The sequence below is a fragment of the Eschrichtius robustus genome, chromosome 12, assembly GCF_028021215.1.
Source record: "Eschrichtius robustus isolate mEscRob2 chromosome 12, mEscRob2.pri, whole genome shotgun sequence".
Lineage (NCBI taxonomy): Eukaryota > Metazoa > Chordata > Mammalia > Artiodactyla > Eschrichtiidae > Eschrichtius > Eschrichtius robustus.
In genome coordinates, this window is record NC_090835.1 from 98290753 (window position 1) to 98310623 (window position 19871).

Consider the following 19871-nt stretch of genomic DNA (forward strand, 5'->3'; position numbering starts at 1 on the left):
AGAAGAGTAGCAGCTGAAGCAGGTCTGCGGCTTTAGGAGGCCCAACTTATGAAGTGATATCATTAGTACATGCCAAGAATCTCTTCTTAACTTGCACGGAAAACCACCAAGTTCCATTTCCTTTCACGTCAAGACTAACACGATGGATGCCCGGTCCTTGCTGGTCAGTCCTGAGCGTGAAAGGCAGAGGCCGACTCTTATCTTGGGTTGTGGAAACACTCGAGTTTTATTTTCTTCTTTTTCCCTATCTGCATTTTACTTTTCTACAATGATGTGTACTTTTCTGTACACTTATTAGAGATGAGCTGGAGATCAAATGACTGAAAATAAGCCACATTAGAAGAAAAATAGAATTTGGGGATGAACCGCATTTCCTGCTTCAGAAAATTTACCCTGTCCCCACATGGGAGCGTTCTGATGCTCTTTCAAGCAGACAAGAGGCTTGGGTTACCCGGCTGCGGTTACTTTTAATGATGCTAAGTAGCCCAGGTGCTACACGTAAGTGCCACAATGTACCAATATTTTAGTGGATAAGGTAGAAGACAATAACTTTTTTAATAGAACAACTTTATTGAGATATAATTCACATACAATCCACTCATTTAAAAGGTATAATTTAACAGGTTTTTTTGTATATTCACAGAACTGTACAACCATCACCACAAGCAACTTTAGAACATTTTCATCATCCCAAAGGAAACCTGTACCCATTAGCAGTTAGTTACTCCCCATTCCTCCCTACCCCAACCCTAGACAACCACTAATCTACCTTCCGTCTCTGTTGATTTGCCTATTCCGGGTATTTCGTACAAAACAGAATCATACAATATTTGATCTTGTGTGCCTGGCTTCTTTCCCTAAATATAATGTTTTCAAGCGTCATCCATGTTGTAGCATGTATCAGTACTTCATTCTTTTTGTGGCCGAATAACGTTCCATTGTATAGATAGCAAGTTTTGTTTATCCATTCATCAGTTAAAGGACATGTGGGTTGTTTCCATTTTTTATTATGATCAATGCGACTATAAACATTCATGTACACATTTTTGTGTAGACATATATTTTCATTTCTCTTGACTACATACCTAGGAGTACAATTGCTGGGTTATATGTTAACTGTGTATGTAATCTTTTGAGGAACCACCATACTGTTTTCCAAAGCAGCTGAATCATTTTACATTCCCATCAGCGGCGTATGAGGGGTCCAGTTTCTTCACCAACACTTGTGATTCTCCATTTTTAAAATTATAGCCATGCTAGTGGTTAAGTGGTATCTGGTCGTGGTTTTAGTTTGCATTTCCCTAATGATTAATGATGCTCAGCATCTTTCCAGTGTGCTTATTGACCATGTATATATATATTTGGAGAAGTGTCTATTCAGATCTTTGGCCCACTTTTTAATTGGGTTATTTGTCTTTTCATTATTGAGTTGTGAGAGTTCTTTATATATTCTGGATACCAGTTCCTTTAAAATGTTAGACTTGCCAATATTTTCTCCCATTCTGTGGATTGCCTTTTTCATTTTAGTGGTGGTGTCCATTGAAGCACAGAAGCTTTAACTTTGATGAAGTTCAATTTATCCATTTTTCTTATGCTACTTGTGCTTTTGATGTCATATCAAGGAGGCTTTGACTAACCTAAGGCCGCAAAGATTTACTCCTATATTTTCTTTTAAGAAATTTATAGTTTTAGCTCTTGCATTTAGGTCTGTGATCCACTTTTGTTTATGGTGTAATTAAGGGGTCCAATTTCATTCTTTTGCAGGTGGCTATCCAGCTGTTCCAGCGCCATTTGTTAAGAAGATTATTCTTTCCCTTACTGATTTGTTTTCACACCCTTTTCAAAAATCAGTTGACTATAAACATGAGGTTTATTTTCTGGACTCTCTTCAGCTGTGTCCCTCCATATACTTAGGTCTTCTGTATTTCTTCCAGCAGCATTCTGTCATTTTCAGAGTATAAGTTTCACACAGAAGGCAATGTTTTAAAAGGTGCCTTCCTAGTTCCCACCACTTATACACAAATGAAGAACTATGGTCTAAGCACATAGGCTGTAGCTGATTAAAAAGACCTGGAGAAGTCTAGGAAGAAAGTCAGCTCACTCACCTGAAGAGGATTATATTTAAGTGTTTCCACACTGTCTGGGACACAATTTTATCCCAATGAAAAAGAGCATTGGTTCTCATCCTGGCTGCACATTAGAATCACCTAGAAAGGTTATATAAGTCATGGGGCTCAGGCTACACCTCACACCAATTACACCAGAATCTCCTGAGTCATCATCAGATTTTTAAAACCTGAGGTAAAAACCACTGACTAAAGTAATGACAAGAAGCTTCAGTGACGTTTTCTTTTATTTATTCATATTTATTTATTAGTTTATAGTCTACCTTATTCTGGAAAGGAATTAAACAGACTGACAAGAATATATAAACTACATTAAAAATGAAGAGAGAAAAGCAGGGGTGAAAAAAAGCAAAACAAAGGTGAAGACATAAAATGGAACCTAGAATGAGACTACAAATGAATACTGCGATAATCTACACTTTCCACACAAATTTGGGAAACAGTATCAGTATGATAATATGGCCACAAGTACAAATATTCTTGACAGTAAGACCAAAGAGGAATTTTCCCAGGGGGCCCCACGGTGAGAACAGTGCATGATGGAGTTCTGCATGGGTATCTCCTGGGCTTACGTGCTGAGTCTTCAGCTGACCTACCTCTAAATGCCATTACTAAATCTAGCTTAAAAATACAAATAAAAGTAAAGTCTAAAGAATCAAGGAAGAACTTTCAAAATGTGAAAAACAAAAGCCCTATGGCAAACTTCCTGTAAAAAGACACAGCTACCTTCATCTAGGTTTGATACTTTGTTTTCTTCCATCAAAGCAACTATAGGCCAAATAAGAAAACACAAACTCCGTGTTTTTAAATTAGAATAGTAAGTAAAATCTGCTTGGATGACCACGTCCAAACCTGCTCAACAGCGTGCATTCCCACCTTGGTAGTCCCGGTACCTGAATCTGTTCGCTGCTGGGGTGACTTCCATGTTAAATTCAGCCACCGGTACCCCCCGGGCAGACACCTGGGGGGCAAACATGGCGGCGGGGTAGACCACTGAGGAAGTTCCCACCTACAGAGCAAACAAACGGAAACGAACAAATGACCACACTATGGAGAAGAAACAGCTTTTCAGAAAACCTATCAGAAACTTGGGCCAGTTTGTGGTGGCAGGTGTGAGGACAGCTAAGCTGGATGGGATAAATGGAGAGCGTCTGAGGGACAAACAGGGAGGCAGGAGGCACCCCTCTGGCTGATCCCTAGAATTCGGGAAGGACACGCGCTACGAAGAGAAGAGCTGCGCACGTGGAGAGAATGGCAAAGAAATGACTCGATCGTCACCCAAAGGGGGTTAGTTTTAGTTTTGCTTCTGCTCTTTGAAGAGGTGCAAATAATCCATGTTCCTTTTAAGTTAGAAAATTCAAAGAGAAACACATACATGTCATTCCTAACCCTACTTCTACCAAGATTATCACTGTTCACATTTTGATGTATATTCTTTCAGGTTTTTCTCTACCAATATATATTTATAAACATTCTTTACAAGAGCAGGGAGACCAGACCAAGTTTTATGAGCCAGCTTTCCTTGCTTAACCGTCTATCAAGCACATTGATACCAGATTCAACAGTGGGATGCGCTCAAGAAATACCAGCTGAATGAACACGCACCCACGAGAGGCCACCTCTGCCTTTAGAGATGTGTTAGGAGAATCTGAAATGTGCATGCCCTTTGTCCCATTAATTCCACTTCTAGGAAACCTGCCCTCAGGAAATACCTTGAAGAGCACGCTAAGAGTTACATCTAAGGACGTTCATCACACACTGTTTAAAATATCAAAATCTGAAACAGCCTAAGTGTCCAACAGTGGAGGATTGGTTAACTATGTCCTTTTATATCCATACAACGGAACACCACGCAGCCAGTTAAAAGATGATGTGGATTTGGACGTACTGACATGAAATAGGCTAAGTGAACTGCTATGTGAATCAAGCAGCTTCCAAGCAGAACACATAGTATGAACCCACTTTTGAATTTGAATATGTCTACATCTGCATAAGAAAAGGTCTAGACCAGGGTGGGTAAACTTTGTGTAAAGGGCCAGACAGTAAATTTTTTAGGCTTTGCAGGCCATGCAGTCTCTGTCACAAATACTCAACTCTGCTATTATAGTGTGACAGCAGCCATAAGCAGTACATAGAAGAAAGGGTATGGCTATGCTCCAATACAACTTTGTTCACAAGATAATGGACATTATCATCGTTTGCTCCCCTCTGGTCTAGAAGAGATCACACCAAAATGCTAACAGTGACTATTTTCGGATGGTGGAATTACTGGTGATCTCTAATTTCTTCTTTATAATTTTATACTTTTTTGTATTTTCTCAAATTTAATATCGAGCATGTGTTACTTTCAAAATCAGAACCAACAACATGCTCTTTTCATTATTTCTCTTCCAGGGGGGGAAAGGCTTTGAGAAGCCCAAGACATGGTCTTCCATAGTTTCATATTTTGAGATTGTACCTTATTCACTGTTTCTTAGTTTTTCTGTAGGGCACCCCCAGACTCTCAACGCACCCTTAAGAAAAGGAAGGAAGGAGGGAGGAGGGGGAGAGAGGGCGAAGCGGGGGAAGAGGGAGGAAGGAAAGGAGGGGGAGGGAGGGGGTAAGCAACACCCACCCCCACCCCCCCGCCTGGTGTTTCAGAGCACCCCGAGGATCAGGGAAGGGCATGACCTACCACTAGACACAAGTCACAGAGGGCCAGCTCCCTGTCAACCTCCTCCAGGATGGCAGGGTCCAGGTTTTCTCCAAACCACACCACGTGAGGTCGCAGCAGGCCCCCGCATGCTGCCTCTTCACACCTGGAAGAGTGTCATCCTTAAGCCAACCCCGAGACCTGCTCTCAGGAAGGCCTGCTCAAGTGCATCAGGGGCAGCCAGGAGCTGCACCAGGTCCCGTCTGTCCGGGTGGGTCACTCTGAGCCTTCCTAGCCCCCATCCCTTCCCTCCAGCCCACATGAGCTTGCCCTGAAGGTGTAGCTTTACCTGCCCTTATAAAGTTTCTATCTTGTCTGGATGCACTGGGTTGACGTGCTGGTGAATGCGTTTCAGCCAGCCTCGATGTCCTCTTTCTAAACAGCTGTCTCTTTCCCAGTTGCTTCCTCACAGTCACGGGCACGGTCGTGCTCACGGTCAGCCAGGCCCAGGAGGAATGTACTGGGCTGAGGTTTGCCTCTAACACGTCAACTGCTTGCTAATTTCATCAGTGACCTCCTTCTTCCTTCTCTCAGATTCACCTCTCTCTTGCCCTGTGTCTCTACCAAGTTCTCCAGTGTCAATTCCTAAAAATCTCTCATCTTTCACTCACTGCTACCCCAGGTCATCTTATAATTACCTTCTAAAATAATCTCCCCCAAACACCATTTTCATCATATTAATCTCCTACTCAAGATTCTTTTACATCAAAACTTTCAGATCAAAACTTCGGAATTTAGTAATGAAAACTTATTCTTTTAGAGCGAAACTTTGAATTTAGTAATGGAAACCCTTATTAAGAAAAATGAAAAAGGTTAAGTCAACCAGGGAAATACTAAAATAATTGCTTTTTAGAGAGTAACAATGTGCTTTCACATATTCAGTGCTCTGATTAGTCCTGCAGTAAAGGAAACATACTTTAACTTCGTTCAATCTAGTGTTTCCATATTTATTTGAGCACATGACATCTTTTTTTCAAGTAATGCCTATAACATCACATGGATCTAGTGCTCTCAGAAACACTTTTGGAAGCGCTATTTTAATGTCTAGTTTTGAAAAACTGACATAAAAGTTTTTTGTTGTTGTTAATCTACAAAAATTCTATTTGGTCCTACAACTTCACTTTTGCAAGACCTCTTTCTGCCTCCGTAACCCTGGATTAGTAACTTTGATGACGAGGAGGAGGATGGAGAGGATAGCCGCTGAGGCTTACTGACCAGTTAGTTCCGGGATGCCAGCCGCTATGCTTCATATACAGTGACTGGTAAGCGTCTACAACATAACAGCTGCTGAAACTTTCCAGACCTGAAATGATCCTGCCATAACACAGAGGAGGAAGGGACGGGACAGAAGCACTTCTCTTAAGCCTGGCTTGGTTCACCTTTTGCCCTTTCGCCCTTGGCCTCATAGATCAGGGTTGGGTTCGGCATTTGCACATTTAAGAGGCATCTCACCAAATGAACTTAGATTTTGACCCCTAATTTTCTTTTTTTTTTGCAATCTGGAACACCAAATACAGATCAAAGATTTTTACCCACCGGGGAAGTTTCTCCACTGGGATTCTGGCATCTTGAGTTTCAGGTTCTGGAGCCCTGAAGTAAATAATATCAGAAAAGAAAGAACGTCACTGGTGTAATCGAAGAACAATGAAATAAGATAACCCAATAAGACTGTCTCTTTGCCTGGCAGTATATGGTACAAAAACTCCTAATGAATACACACTGACTTAGAAGGATACCAGGAGGATGGATACCAAACAATTGATTACCACTGGTTCTACCCCAGGAGAGGGAATTTGTATGTGGGGGGCAGGTGGAGTAGCTGTTGTGCTAAGGAGAGTTTCATGATTTGCACAGTATATGTCATCCTAGTTGGAATCATCTGCAATGACATTATGTTAATAAGTTATGTGTATAATTTATACTGATTTAAAATGGCCAGGTAGAATTTTTCTCAATATTCTGAGTCTACTCTTTAATTTTTTGCCCTAATTATAATAATAATAAATGTTCATCATAGAAATGTTGGAAAATTCAGAAAGATATAAAGAAGAAATCAAAATTGCCCATAATCCTACCACTCCTGTTAATATTTTGTTGTATTTTCTTCTGGACTTTTATCTATATACAGATACATCAACATAGTGTGTTTGTGTGTGTGTGTGTGTGTGTGTGTGTGTGTGTGTTTAAATACAAAACTGGGATCATACTGTATAGTTAGATTCTGTTGTTTTCACTTAACATCGTAAATTGTGAGCAAAATACTTCTTTTATCATATAGCTGTACTGTACCCAGTTTTATTTCTCATAAATATCCATGGGAATCTTAGATGAATGTTCAATTTCTTCGCATTTATATTCAACTTAGACAAAACGACATACGTCTATTCTGTAGTGCAGTATAATTACCCTTTTCCTGATAAAGCTGGACAAATTGGACTCTTGTAATTCTCAGCCACAACTCCACAAGAGGTACATCGAGTTTTAAATAAGCTACCTGAAAAACAAAAGTTAAACAAGACTGGAATTTAGTATAATCAAGAGCAATTGTCTCCACGTCTAAAAGGGCACGAACTAATTTAGTTTTTATACATCGTTTTAACAAATGGGCCTACCCCAGGTATCACAGGAAACATAAAGGCATGCAGTACTATTGAACAAGCCAGAACATCTGCCCTCCTGGACCGCATAATCTGTAGGAGAGAGAGGCAGATGAAATAACTTACTGCATGACTGAGGAGCTCTCTGATTACCCTGATGTTCAGGTGGAACTGAAGTAGTCAATTGGGTAGAAGAAGCCAATCTAAACCTAAGGGCAGGATTCACTAAGTATATGACTGATAAAGGCTCAGTAGCTTGGGATGCATTTTACAGAATCTTAATTTTGACTTAGTAAAGCTTGAATCTTTTCTACAAAAGCAGCTCAATAAATAATCAGCTAACAAATGAAGAAAATAACTGTTAAAACTAGCAATGACTTATTGACCTTAACCAATAAAAGGTGATCTCCATTCACTAACCAGTCACCCCATGCCCAGTTTGAGCACGTCACACTGCAGTGGACACACACTGTTCCATTCTGTCCAGGATTCCTTCTTTGGGGAGCCACCTCTCCTCTGTCCCATGCCAAGCTGACGGAGCTGTCAGTCACATCCCCAAATACAAGCTAGGGCACGAGTTCCAGACTGGTCCAATCGTAGCAGCCTATCCTTCTAGCAGTAGTGTTTGGTCAAAAGGGAGGTATGGGATCCAAGCAAGGCCATCCAGAGACTTATTTTCTGAGGAGACAGCTAAACTAGAGGGAGCCTGGAGCCCCACTGGGTCACTGCTTCTGGAAATTCCACAATTTGAAATGCGTTTCTTGGGATTGAACTTTTGTAGACTATTAAATGCCCTTGGGAAGAAATTCCTGCATACCCATTTATGCTCTTGTATGAATGAATGGATTAGATTTTCGGTGAGAGCAAAAAGGGGAGAGGATTAAGAAGAGGGAAGAGAAGGGTGTCATTAAGCGCAGAGAAGGGAAGCCAGAGGGACCTGAGACAAGCTCCGCGGTGTCACAGACCTGGTGGGCTCGCGGCAGCGAAGGCCACTGAGCTGGCAGCTCCCTAAAGGCTCGAGGGCTCAGCAGAAGCACAGCCTCAGCGGACAGGGCCGATCGGGGACACAGGGAGAGTAAATGGTTCCCCCAGGGATGCCAGGCCTTTCCGGGGCTGAATCCTGCTAAAGCCACAGCTGTTCAATGGCCCAAACCTCCTGCTTCCCTCAGCCCAGCTTGGGGGGCTGTCTGGGAACATAAGGCCCCTCAGCAGGACACCCAGGGAGGGGAGGGGAGAGCACATAGCGGAGCAGACCGGGCTTCTCCAGGCAGGGTGGTCTGCATTCCAGACACCTGAGGTCTTGTTAAGATGCAGCGGGCCCAGCTGGGACATGGCAGCACCTGTGTTTTCAGGTCTGGTTCCCCCCTCCCACGGAAGACCGAGGGTCCCTCACCATGGATTTCCAGAAGGTTCTTGGTGCCAGCCTTGCGGTGCAGCTCATCGATGTTCTGCGTGATGACCGCGACCCGTCGGCCCTGCCTGCCCAGCCGGGCCTCACACTCAGCGATGGCCAGGTGCCCGGCGTTGGGCTCCTTGCTCTGCACCACCTCCCGCCGGTAGTGGTAGAACTCCCACACCTGGGATGGGTTTCGGGCAAAGGCCTGAGGGGTGGCCAGGTCCTGGGGGGCAGAAAGGAGGCAGGGGTCAGGGAGGGAAAGAAGCTCTGATGCTCCAGAAGCTGGGCGGTGGGACATTCCCAGGCCCCCTTTGTTCTAAGCAGAGAGGCAGCTTTGGGAGGTGCCCGCAGGAACACGTCCGTGCAGGTACATGTGGCGTGGCAGCCGCAGGGCGGGGCCTGGGGCTCACGAGGGACCTTGGAGAAATCGGTTTAACTTCCCCAGTGATGAGGCAGGGAGACTGCAACCTGTCTCACCTTCCACTCAGGTAAGTTACGAACGTGAAGTCGAGTAACAGGCGGGAAGGTAATTTAGTCTGGAATCCACTTTTTCATGGAGCTCCACATTACAGGATACCAAGCTCGTTTAATCCAGGAAGAAAAGTAAAATGCAAAATGCCCAACTGAGGTATAATGGCCATAGTTGAAAAACTCGGTTTTTATAACTATAATGATAGGTACACACACACACACACACACACACACACACACACACAAACTACACATATAAAAAATAGTATATACATTATAGTAACAGGATATATATAAAATACATATTTTTTAAAGTACGATTCCTCTTCTAGGAGAGGCAAGTCTCATCGACGGTGGAAGAGCAGTGTGGTCGGTAGCTGTCTGGGGCTGGAAGCTTGGGGGAGGGGAACCGTTGGCAATGACTGAAATGTTCCATAAATTGATTGAGGCGGGGTTGGGACTATGCATTTTATTTTACTATTAAGGTCACCCTTCAACCTGGTGGTAAAGTCAGCCTGCGTCTGGGGAGTGGACCATCTGTGCCGTGGATCACCCACATCAACCCTGTACTTCCTTCCTTCCCGTCCCCACTTAGACCTCCGGGGGCCCGAAGCGGTCACAGGCAGCGCATGAAGCTGCAGCCCTGGAACACAGGTGGGGTCAAACAGTCGACTGACTTCTTTGGGTCCCCCCAAACCCTGAGCTGCTCTGACACCACTGACCGCCCCTCTGGAAGCTCCTCCTGATGCCCTCTGAGCACCCCCGCCTGCCCCTACCCCGCCCCGCTTCTCAGATCCAGGGACTGCTGTCCGCAGCTCCTCCTTCTTGTGGGACCCTAAGGGCCCTCCGCTCTTCTTCCTCCCCTCCCTCACCTTTAAGGTGATGATCCCCAGACTCGCCCGGAGGGCAGCAGAGAGGTGACAAGACATCCTAAACATCTGCCAGCCTGAGACATTTAATAGGGGAAGGAAGGGCAGATTCATTAACCCTTCACTCGATAAGAAATTACCTATGAAATCTGGAAGTCATGTGTTGAAGTAATTATTCATGATTGCCTTCTTTCGACCAACAGAAATCTATTAAGCATCTACATGTGCCAGAGTTCTGGGAGCTGGGGATAGAGCGATGAAGAAAACAGGCACAGGGCCTCCCTGGTGGCGCAGTGGTTGAGAATCTGCCTGCCAATGCAGGGGACACGGGTTCGAGCCCTGGTCCGGGAAGATCCCACATGCTGCGGAGCAGCTGGGCCCGTGAGCCACAATTACTGAGCCTGCGCGTCTGGAGCCTGTGCTCCGCAACAAGAGAGGCCGTGATAGTGAGAGGCCTACGCAATGCGATGAAGAGTGGCCCCCGCTTGCCGCAACTAGAGAAAGCCCTCGCACAGAAACGAAGATCCAGCACAGCCAAAAATAGATAAATAAAAAAATAATAATAATTAAAAAAAAATTAGAAAAAAAAAAAAAAATCAGGCACATTTCCCTGCCCTCCAAAACCAGGGATTTCCTGGGCCAGGGGGAGGGGAGGAGACTGCCTACAGCGGCCTTGAGGGAATATTCTGGGGCACAGAAACGTTCCACACAGTGATCCTGGTGGCAGCTGCACCAGTGTGTACATTTATTAAAACTCACTGCATTGTACACTTGAAATTGGCAAATTTTATTGCACGTATTGGGTTGGCCAAAAAGTTTGTACGGGTTTTTCCCAATATATTATACCTCAATAAAAACTGAATTAAAAAACTGCATGCCCCCAGAGAACTTACATCCTAATGACCTTCATATAAAGTTTTGAGCATCAAGGCCTAAGCCTTTAACAATTCAACACTGTTTTTCACATGAAAAGTTCAGAGAAACTTTTAAAAAACGTGTAATTCTTAATCTCAACATCTATAGAAAAGTAATGAATTACGCTAAATGAAGTTTTCTGGTTCCACTTTAGTTACTGGAAGAAATCCAACTGTTATCTGAATAAGTGCAATCAATACATGCCTAGAAAGAAAGGAAAGAGGCTGCTTTGCTTAAATCTGAGATCTTAATCATACGGACTGTGTGTCGATGCCAAAACAAACAGGACAAAAGGGTCATGGTAAATTTCAAAGCTTTCCTCTCTGGGTTTCAGGAGTAGGTATAGGTTCCGAGTCAGACACTACTATGGCTTCAGGCAGAAGAGCCTCTCGGTGCTCTGGAGACAGGACTAACCTGAGCTTTCCATTTTCTCCAGTAACCTCCCGCTCCTCTGAAAGTCGGCACCCCACTCTCAGCACTGACGCCAGCCCCTGAAATGATGACGATGTGCTTGGCTTTTGCAAAACACTTCCGGAAGTCAGCCATACCTAAAGAGAGAATAAAATCTTGGTCAATTCAGTGTACCATTTGGACATTTACATCCCAAATCAATTGCCTGTATTTTGAAACTTGACCTTGCGTGAAATTATACTTTAAGATAAGCAAATAAAAATCATTCTCGTACCATGAGGACGCCCCCGTGCAACTGATGTGTGAGTGTACAACGTCTTAAGAAAGAGATAGGGGCTTGGGGCGCACAGCACTGGCCCTGCATCCCACCCCATCTCCCGCAAGCGAGATCTTATGTGAATGACTGACCCTCTGCTATCCTGCGTTTCCTTGGCTGTTTGACGTGCACAATAGTGCCTTCCCTAAAGGGGGGCTACTATGAGGATTAAAAAACGCTAATGGACGGGGATGCAACTTCCTTCTTAAAAGTAAAAACAAGCTTGTGTGTGTGTGAGGGCTGACCTCAGGCCCGCTGCACCCCAAAGCATTCCCTTCCTTTCCAAATTCACTTCCCTTTGAGGATCTTGCTAAGTCCAGCTTCCCTCGGCATCACTACCGGGGTGAGGATGAGGGCCCCTCCTCTGTGAATAGATGCTCTGTCCCAATCTGCACCCATGACCTTCTCCTTTACGGCTCGAGTAAGAGTTGGTCTTTACAACAAGACGTCCCCAGAGACTTGGGGTAACAGAAGGGAACTGAACGCAGAGAATAACATGACCGCAGGGAGTCGTGGTCACGGCCTATGGCTTGCGCTCCAGGATCCAAGGCCTAATCCTGCACCTCCGGGCACCCTCCCGCCTGATCTCAGACCAACGGGGGCAGCAGCCCTCCTTCCGTGAGGCTCACTGCGCCCAGGCGCTGCACCAAGCACTTGATGGGCATCACAAGGCAGACTCTGGTCCCGAAACGAGTGTCATCATCCCAGGATAAGGACGAGGAGCCAGACTTGGAACTGCCGTTGTTTCTCCTGGTGGCAGAGATTAGGCTGAGAGCAACACCCTCTCTCCCAGGCACTGCGGCTCTGCAGCCCTCGTGCCTGGGGTGAGGAGATGCCATGGCCCCGGCAGGCCAGGCCTAAGCAGTGCAGCAGAGCCGAGCATGCGCTGTGGGAGAAGAGACTTCCTCCAGTGCCCCTACCCGGAGAAGCGAGTGTGGACCAGCATGGCCCGCGGCTGGCCCGGGCCACCGGGGCAGGGTCTGCCGGGCACGGGTATCTTCCGGGAGTGGCCCGTCTGTGCTGAACCTTCAGTGGAAGCAGGTTCCTTGGCTGATGGAGTAAGCTCTCTGGTCTCCCCCGGGAGGAATGGCAGCCGAGGCTAATCAACCCTGGGACGGATCGAGCGCCCCTGAGACATGGAACCGGCGATGGAGGAAGGGAAGGAAGACAGTGGGATGGGGGCTCACAGACAACGAAGTGAACGTTAAAGGGAAGGTGACGTCATTGTGTACCCCAAGCTGGTGACGTGGATCGTACCGGTTTCTCATGCTTGTTGGCTCCTCCAGGCAGGGCAGGGCCCTCCTCACCCTTGTAAGCTCAGAGCTGCCTCTATGGCTAGCCCAGGACAGAGAATCTCAAAAGAGGCTCAGAATCTCTCCTCCCCTTCCCTTCCTCTCTGACGACTGGGAAGAATAAACAGAGAATAAAAGCAGAGCCTCAGAAACAAAAGATGCAGAGGCTCCGGCTCCCTCTCCCGCTTGGCCCTGGAGCTCTGGGACCATGCTTTCAGCAGCATAAGCTCAAAGGAATAAAGACGGTCTAGGCACACTGTTCCCTCGGGTGTAACCAGCCCAGCGACCTGCCAACCGCACTAGCGCTCTGCCGGAATTCGCATCCCTTTCAGAGACAGACCAGTGTGAAAAACAGGGCCCACTAAAGCTGTCCAAGGAAGAATTCGGAAAAAGAAACCCAGTCTGGGTGGGTTAGAGGTTGTAGTCTGATCTAATCTCCTGAAAGAACAAGATGTTTAATAAGAAAATACATCAGTACTTTTCTAGGAACTATTTACATGACTCCTGGATTCAAAATCTACAAACATCCTTAAGGACCTAAAGTTCACCCATAGAACTTTCCCCTAAAAGTCTTTTCTATCTCAAATGTAAACTCTGTCATCCTACTGATGAATAGATTCCTAGGTCAGAGTTGACTTGCAGGTTTTTGTCAGCTAGAGATACAAATCACTTGTCTAGTAGAAAATTTAACCCCATAGTACCCCATAGGACGATCACTAGCTTTCTTGCCCTGCCGAGAGGTGAGAGGTTTAAAATACAAATCATGTGTGAAAAGCTTAAATGCAAACACTCTGAAGAAGCAACAGAATGTCTTAAATGGACTTAACTTGGCTATTGAGAGATAATTCTGACCCTGTCCTAGAAAGGGCTTCCCTAAGGACAACAGGACAGAGTGACTTTCTCCAGCATCCTGCCCCGTACCCACTTCAATACAGACATTCCCCCTCACAGGGCAGGAACATTCAGGTATTTCAAATTCCACTGGAGATGAGATGGCAGGCTACGAAGACCTACTTGAACTTGGACGAGCCATTGTTAGGCAAATCTTGGTTTGCACAGAGGTTGGAGGCTTCAATCCACAATACAGCTGGGAAAGTAAACGGCTTGGGACAATCCGGAGAGGTGGCATCAGGTTCTCTGTGTCGCACTAATTATTGAGATGGGCTTTAGAAAAATTACAAAACAAAGAGAAACAATCAGAAAATACTGGTATTTCTGCAAATATATACATACACACATAAACATATATGCAAAAGAATGCCCTTAACAAAAATCCTCCGTAGCAATTTTCATGGTGTTCATCCTCTAAACCAGCTGTTTTCATTGTGTGTTCTAAAGCGCTCCTAGGTGCCCAGAATAGTGGTTTACAAAGTATGGTCCCCAGACCAGCATCAGCAGCATCCCCTGAGATCTTGTTAGAGATGCAAAGTCATGAGCTCCACCCCAGATCCACTGAATCAGGAACTTTGGCAGTGGGCCCATATCTGTCTCCGGGTGATTCTGATGAGTGCTCAAGCTTGAGAACCACAGCCTTAGAGGCTTGGGAAAGGGTCAGATGGGAGAACTCATTTGAAACACAGCTTCTGATGCTTTCAAAACGGTATGAAAACCACTGGCTTCTCAACTTTGCGTCAAAATATAGCTTCTAGGGCTTCCCTGGTGGCGCAGTGGTTGAGAATCTGCCTGCTAATGCAGGGGACACGGGTTCGAGCCCTGGTCTGGGAAGATCCCACATGCCGCGGAGCAACTAGGCCCGTGAGCCACAACTACTGAGCCTGAGCGTCTGGAGCCTGTGCTCCGCAACAAGAGAGGCTGCGATAATGAGAGGCCCGCGCACCGCGATGAAGCGTGGCCCCCGCTTGCCGCAACTAGAGAAAGCCCTCGCACAGAAACGAAGACCCAACACAGCCAAAAATGAATATAAAAATAAATAAATAAATAAAGATTACTATAAAAAAAAATATAGCTTCTGTGAGAATGTAAATTCTGAGAACTGCACTAGGCAGGGAAGATATGCACTATGACAAGAAATAGGGTTAAGATGACATGGTCTCAAAGAAAACTGCGAGTCTTAAAGTGCATTTAGTAAATCTTTACCTATCCCTGAGGAGTTATATAAAAGAAAAACAGACACAGAGAAAGGTCATATTCAGATCCATGACTTCAAAAGGGTAACTGACATAGCTGACTTCTATCTAGTGGATCACACTGTTGGCAGAACTCAGGATTAAAGGTCTGTATATACAGGAAAAATAGAAAAATAACACATTTCCCAAAACCTTACAATCCCTTTGGAGGACAACCTATCAAAAACAAATGCATTTTCCCTTTGACTTCGCAATCCCAAGTCTGGATATTTTTACAACAGTGAGACTTGCACACATCCAAAATGACATATCTACAGGGCTGTTCTTTAGACTACTGTGATTAACAGCAAGAGACTAGAAACAACCTACATGTCCATCTGCAGGCGATGAGTTCAATAAACAATGACACATTCACAGTATGCAACATGGCTGCTATAAAAAAAGAATGCACGTATGACTCTACGTATATGATATTCTGGACTGGATAAAACTATGGGGACAGAAAACATATTAGTGGCTGCCGGAGCAGGGAGGAGTGAATACACAAAAGGGCACGAGAGGATATGGGGGAGTGACAGAATTGTCCTACATCTTGATTGTGGTGGTGGTTACATGATTGTGTTGTCACAACCCATAGGACTCTGCACTAAAAAAGGGTTAATTTTACTGCATGTAAACTATAAAATAGTTTAAAAATAAAAATAATGGGTTTCAGTTTTGCAAAATAAAAAGAGTTCTGGAGACTGGATGCACAACAATGTGAATGTACTTAACACGACTGAGTCGCACCCTGAATAATAGTTAAGGTGGTAAATTTTACATTATATGTATTTTACTACAATTCAACAATGACGACCCAAATGAACAAAGTCTAATTAAATGTGATTTGCTGGTTGACTCAGTATTTATAAGCAGACAGCTCGCTGGCTTCAGAAGTGAGTGTTGATATCAGTAGAGCAGAGGGTATTCAGAGAGGTTAAAAATAAATGTCTGGAAGATGAGCCTCAAAACTCTGTTAGTGTCAAATCAGATTATTTAATTCCATACATCTTTCCAATGTTCAGATTTCACATGTTAGAAAACAGAATGAGTTGTTCCCTCTAATCTGATAGAGATCTCCAGAATAGGGGACAAAAGTCAGGTGCAAATAGTGTCTTGTAAGAGAAAGGAAGGGGGATACAAGTTATACCATAGTACTTACTTGCATTTGTGTTTTTAAAAAAATGGAAGAATTCCCAAGAAATTAGTAACAAGAATTGGGGTGAGAAGTACGATGTACGGCGACAAGAGTGGAAGTGAGGCTTTTCAACAGGTGTGTGTATATATTGTTTGCATTGCCAGTGCTCTCCAGCAGAAGTCTAGAACACACCTGCAGCTGAGCAAGTGCCAGGACGGAGCAGCTCACGGTAAGGAGCTGCAGGCGACCTGGTGACGTGTTGGAAAGGATTTATTACAGGATTCGGGCTTGTGCTGGGTAAAGCTGGGGAGGGTCAGGAAGGAGGCTTTGATCTGGATTGGATGCTGTCAGGAAAAAGTATACTTTAATTGGATAATTCAGTGAGTGTGATCTAGGAGGAAGGAGTGAAGTGAGGCTTGAGCTGGGATTGGTCAAGAGGCAGCAGCCCTCCTATTAGCCAGGATAGGAGGGTGTTTTGCCATTTCTGTGGTTTAGACAAAGTTCTTATTTATGTCTGGGTTCAGACCTAATTATGGAGTTGTCTTATTTTTGTCCGGATTCATCGCGATCACAGGGTGGCCTTGTCTGATGTTGGTGTTCTGTGAAATTATTTATGTTCAGCAGGCCTATCAGACAGTGCCAGGTCAAAATCTGGAAGCAAACCAAATGTCTATCAACTTTTAAAAGGGTAAACAAATTGTGATTCATCCATACAATGAAATCTTATTCAGCAATAAAAAGAAAAAACTGGTAATACATGCAACATGGATGCATTTTCAAAATATTATACAATAGTAATACGACAGTGGAGAAGCCTGGCAGATACTACCTTAACCAAGTAACCAAAGTTAACATCACCAGTTCTAAGACATACTGACTTCATCTACCTCCTTCATACTACTTCATCTTCATCTATCATATGATGCCATGAGAAGAGCAAAACATCACTTGGGTGGTATTTTTCCCCAAAATGCATTAGCTCAATTTAATTGTAAGAGAACATCAGACAAACCCCAATTGAGCAAGCATTCTATGGCAAAAGTGGCCAGTACTCGTCAACAAAGCTATGAAGGTTATGAAGGATAAAGACTGGGGACATGTCCCAGTTTGTAGACTAAGGAGGCATGACAACTAAATGCACTGTGGGATCCTGGACTGGATTCAAGACATGAAAAGGGACATTAGTGGCAACATCTGAATGAAGCCAGCCAATTAGTTAACGGTACTATATCAATGTAAACGTCCTAGTTTAGATCTAAACTAGTACTAAACTGAGTAAGGTAAGATGTTAACCTTAGGGGAAACTGCGGTAAATGGTATATGGGAACTCTGTATACTATGTCTGCAACATTTCTATTAAGCTAAAATTATTTCAAAAATAAAGTTGCGCGGCTTCCCTGGTGGCGCAGTGGTTGAGAATCTGCCTGCCAATGCAGGGGACACGGGTTCGAGCCCTGGTCTGGGAAGATCCCACGTGCCGCAGAGCAACTGGGCCCGTGAGCCACAACTACTGAGCCTGCGCGTCTGAAGCCTGTGCTCCGCAAAAAGAGAGGCTGCGATAGTGTGAGGCCCGCGCACCGTGATGAAGAGTGGCCCCGCTTGCCACAACTAGAGAAAGCCCTCGCACAGAAACGAAGACCCAACCATAAATAAATATTTTTAAAAATAAAGTTGCTTTCTTTTGAAAAAAGGAAAGCATTATGCTAAGTGAAGGAAGCCAGACCCAAAAGGCTGCCTACTGTTTGAGACCATTTATATGATATTCTGAAAGGGCAAAACTATAGGTACAGAAATCACCTCCATGGTATCCAGGGACTGACGGAAGGGGAAGGCAGGTAGGGCCAGGGAAAATTCTATGTCTTTATTTTGTGGTGTTTTTACAAAACTCATAGACTGTATAACAAAAGGGTGAATTTTACGGTATATAAGTTGCATTTCAATAAACCTCATTTAAAAACAACAAGAAGCAAACAAACTTTCATGCAAACAAAATGTCAACAAATTTTCACTGTAACCTGTCTCTGCTTTAATCAAAAAGACTGGACAAGTAGCTTGGAATTCTGAAAAAGAGAGTAGGTTAGAGAAAAATAGTGTAGTGTTGGTTTCCAGAACAACCTCAGGGGACAAGACCCTCTGGAGTCATGAGGTCAGAGGCAAAGATAGTGCCAAAAAAGGCCCCTGGCTGACAGGCTGCCAGGGGGAGAAGGTGGGCAGGCTCAGATGCCCAGTGGCCAAGGAGGGCCACTCTGGTGGGCAGCCTGCACACAACAATGGGGATGCCCGACTATCCTGAAAAGCCCCCCAGTGCTTTATTTAAAGGAAGCATGAGGAAAACAACTTGGTAGGATTTTCCACCAGCATGGGCGTAAGCTTCTGACAAACTTCAATTGATTTGGAAAAACTAACTACTTGAACACCTCAATAATGGTGTAACTATCTACAGTTTATGTTTTATTTAACTATGGAAAAATTTAAACATATACAAAAATAGAATAGTATTACTAACTCGTATGTATGTTCCCATCACTCAGCTTCAATAATTATCAAGAAAAGGGGTTTTTCTCAGATCCGGCTGAGGCTTTAAGATATTGTCATAGATGATAAATGTTAAACTTGCACATCTTCATGAACACTGTAAAGATTAATGTTCCCAAAACTGCTTCACTTTACTAAAAGCTCCTTATATGTTGCATGAAGTTACTTATGCTATTTTGTGCTTAATATGTTCAGCTATTTCTCTCAAAGATGTTTGATTGCACTGTTGCTTTCTAATATTTAAATCTGGAGACATCAATTTGATCCAGAACATTATTTTCTTCCCCTGTAAGTTTTTAAATGTTAGAAAACATTACCACTTATTTTCAAAGAATTCTAGACCAACTCCTGAGTAAACTGTCATATTTTTTCTTAGACATGAAGGTAGGATTTTTAAAGTCATTAAGAATTTAAAAGGATTTAAGGATTTAAAATCCAATCAACAAAGGCATCAACATAAAGCAATTGACTATACTGCTATATGTACAGCTCTTCTGCATGAGCGTCTAAATGGTGGGTCTTCTGCTGGATAGTTGTGAAATGAAGGCAAACCTTCATTCTACTCTGAACTTAAGTATTGAATTTGTTGCTAATTATAAAGAGTTGTCAAAAATTTGAGAATATTAAGAAGGAGTTTTTAATTAGAATTGACAAAATTAAGACTTGTATTATCTGGGTAAAATGTTATTAATTTTTCATCTAAGTTTTTCTATTCAAATGTTCTCATTATTGAGTAATAATAATTACTTTCACCATAATACTGAACTCAAAATAATAAAATGGAAAAAAGTTTTCCTTGCTCATGTTTCAATATTTCCAAAAACCACTAGTATCTAGATTGTCTAGGAAATGCAATGAGCAAGTACTTTGGGGGAAGACAGCTTTAGCTCTCATCTTATGTGAATTATAATGTCTACTGACATACACTTATATTTTATATATATATAAACATATATATGCATATAAACAAACTCATGAATTGTATAC

General features: G+C 43.7%; 1 protein-coding gene across 7 annotated transcripts in view; it reads right to left on the reverse strand.

The window, feature by feature from the left end:
- SIRT5 (sirtuin 5) overlaps positions 1 to 19871 on the reverse strand; it is a 28827-nt gene that overhangs the window by 6106 nt on the left and 2850 nt on the right. For 4 of the 7 annotated variants that reach the window (XM_068558939.1, XM_068558940.1, XM_068558944.1 and 1 more), the window contains exons 2-8: positions 14100 to 14249; positions 11481 to 11614; positions 8809 to 9034; positions 7225 to 7312; positions 6355 to 6408; positions 4801 to 4924; positions 3003 to 3135 (exon numbers count right to left, since the gene is read on the reverse strand). In XM_068558939.1, coding sequence (XP_068415040.1) covers positions 3003 to 3135; positions 4801 to 4924; positions 6355 to 6408; positions 7225 to 7312; positions 8809 to 9034; positions 11481 to 11614; positions 14100 to 14214 — 874 coding nt within the window. In that variant the 5' untranslated portion in view covers positions 14215 to 14249. Of the gene's footprint in view, positions 1 to 3002; positions 3136 to 4800; positions 4925 to 6354; positions 6409 to 7224; positions 7313 to 8808; positions 9035 to 11480; positions 11615 to 14099; positions 14250 to 15541; positions 15830 to 16875; positions 17046 to 19871 lie in introns of those variants that run through there. The other 3 variants (XM_068558942.1, XM_068558943.1, XM_068558945.1) reach the window with 3 other exon arrangements.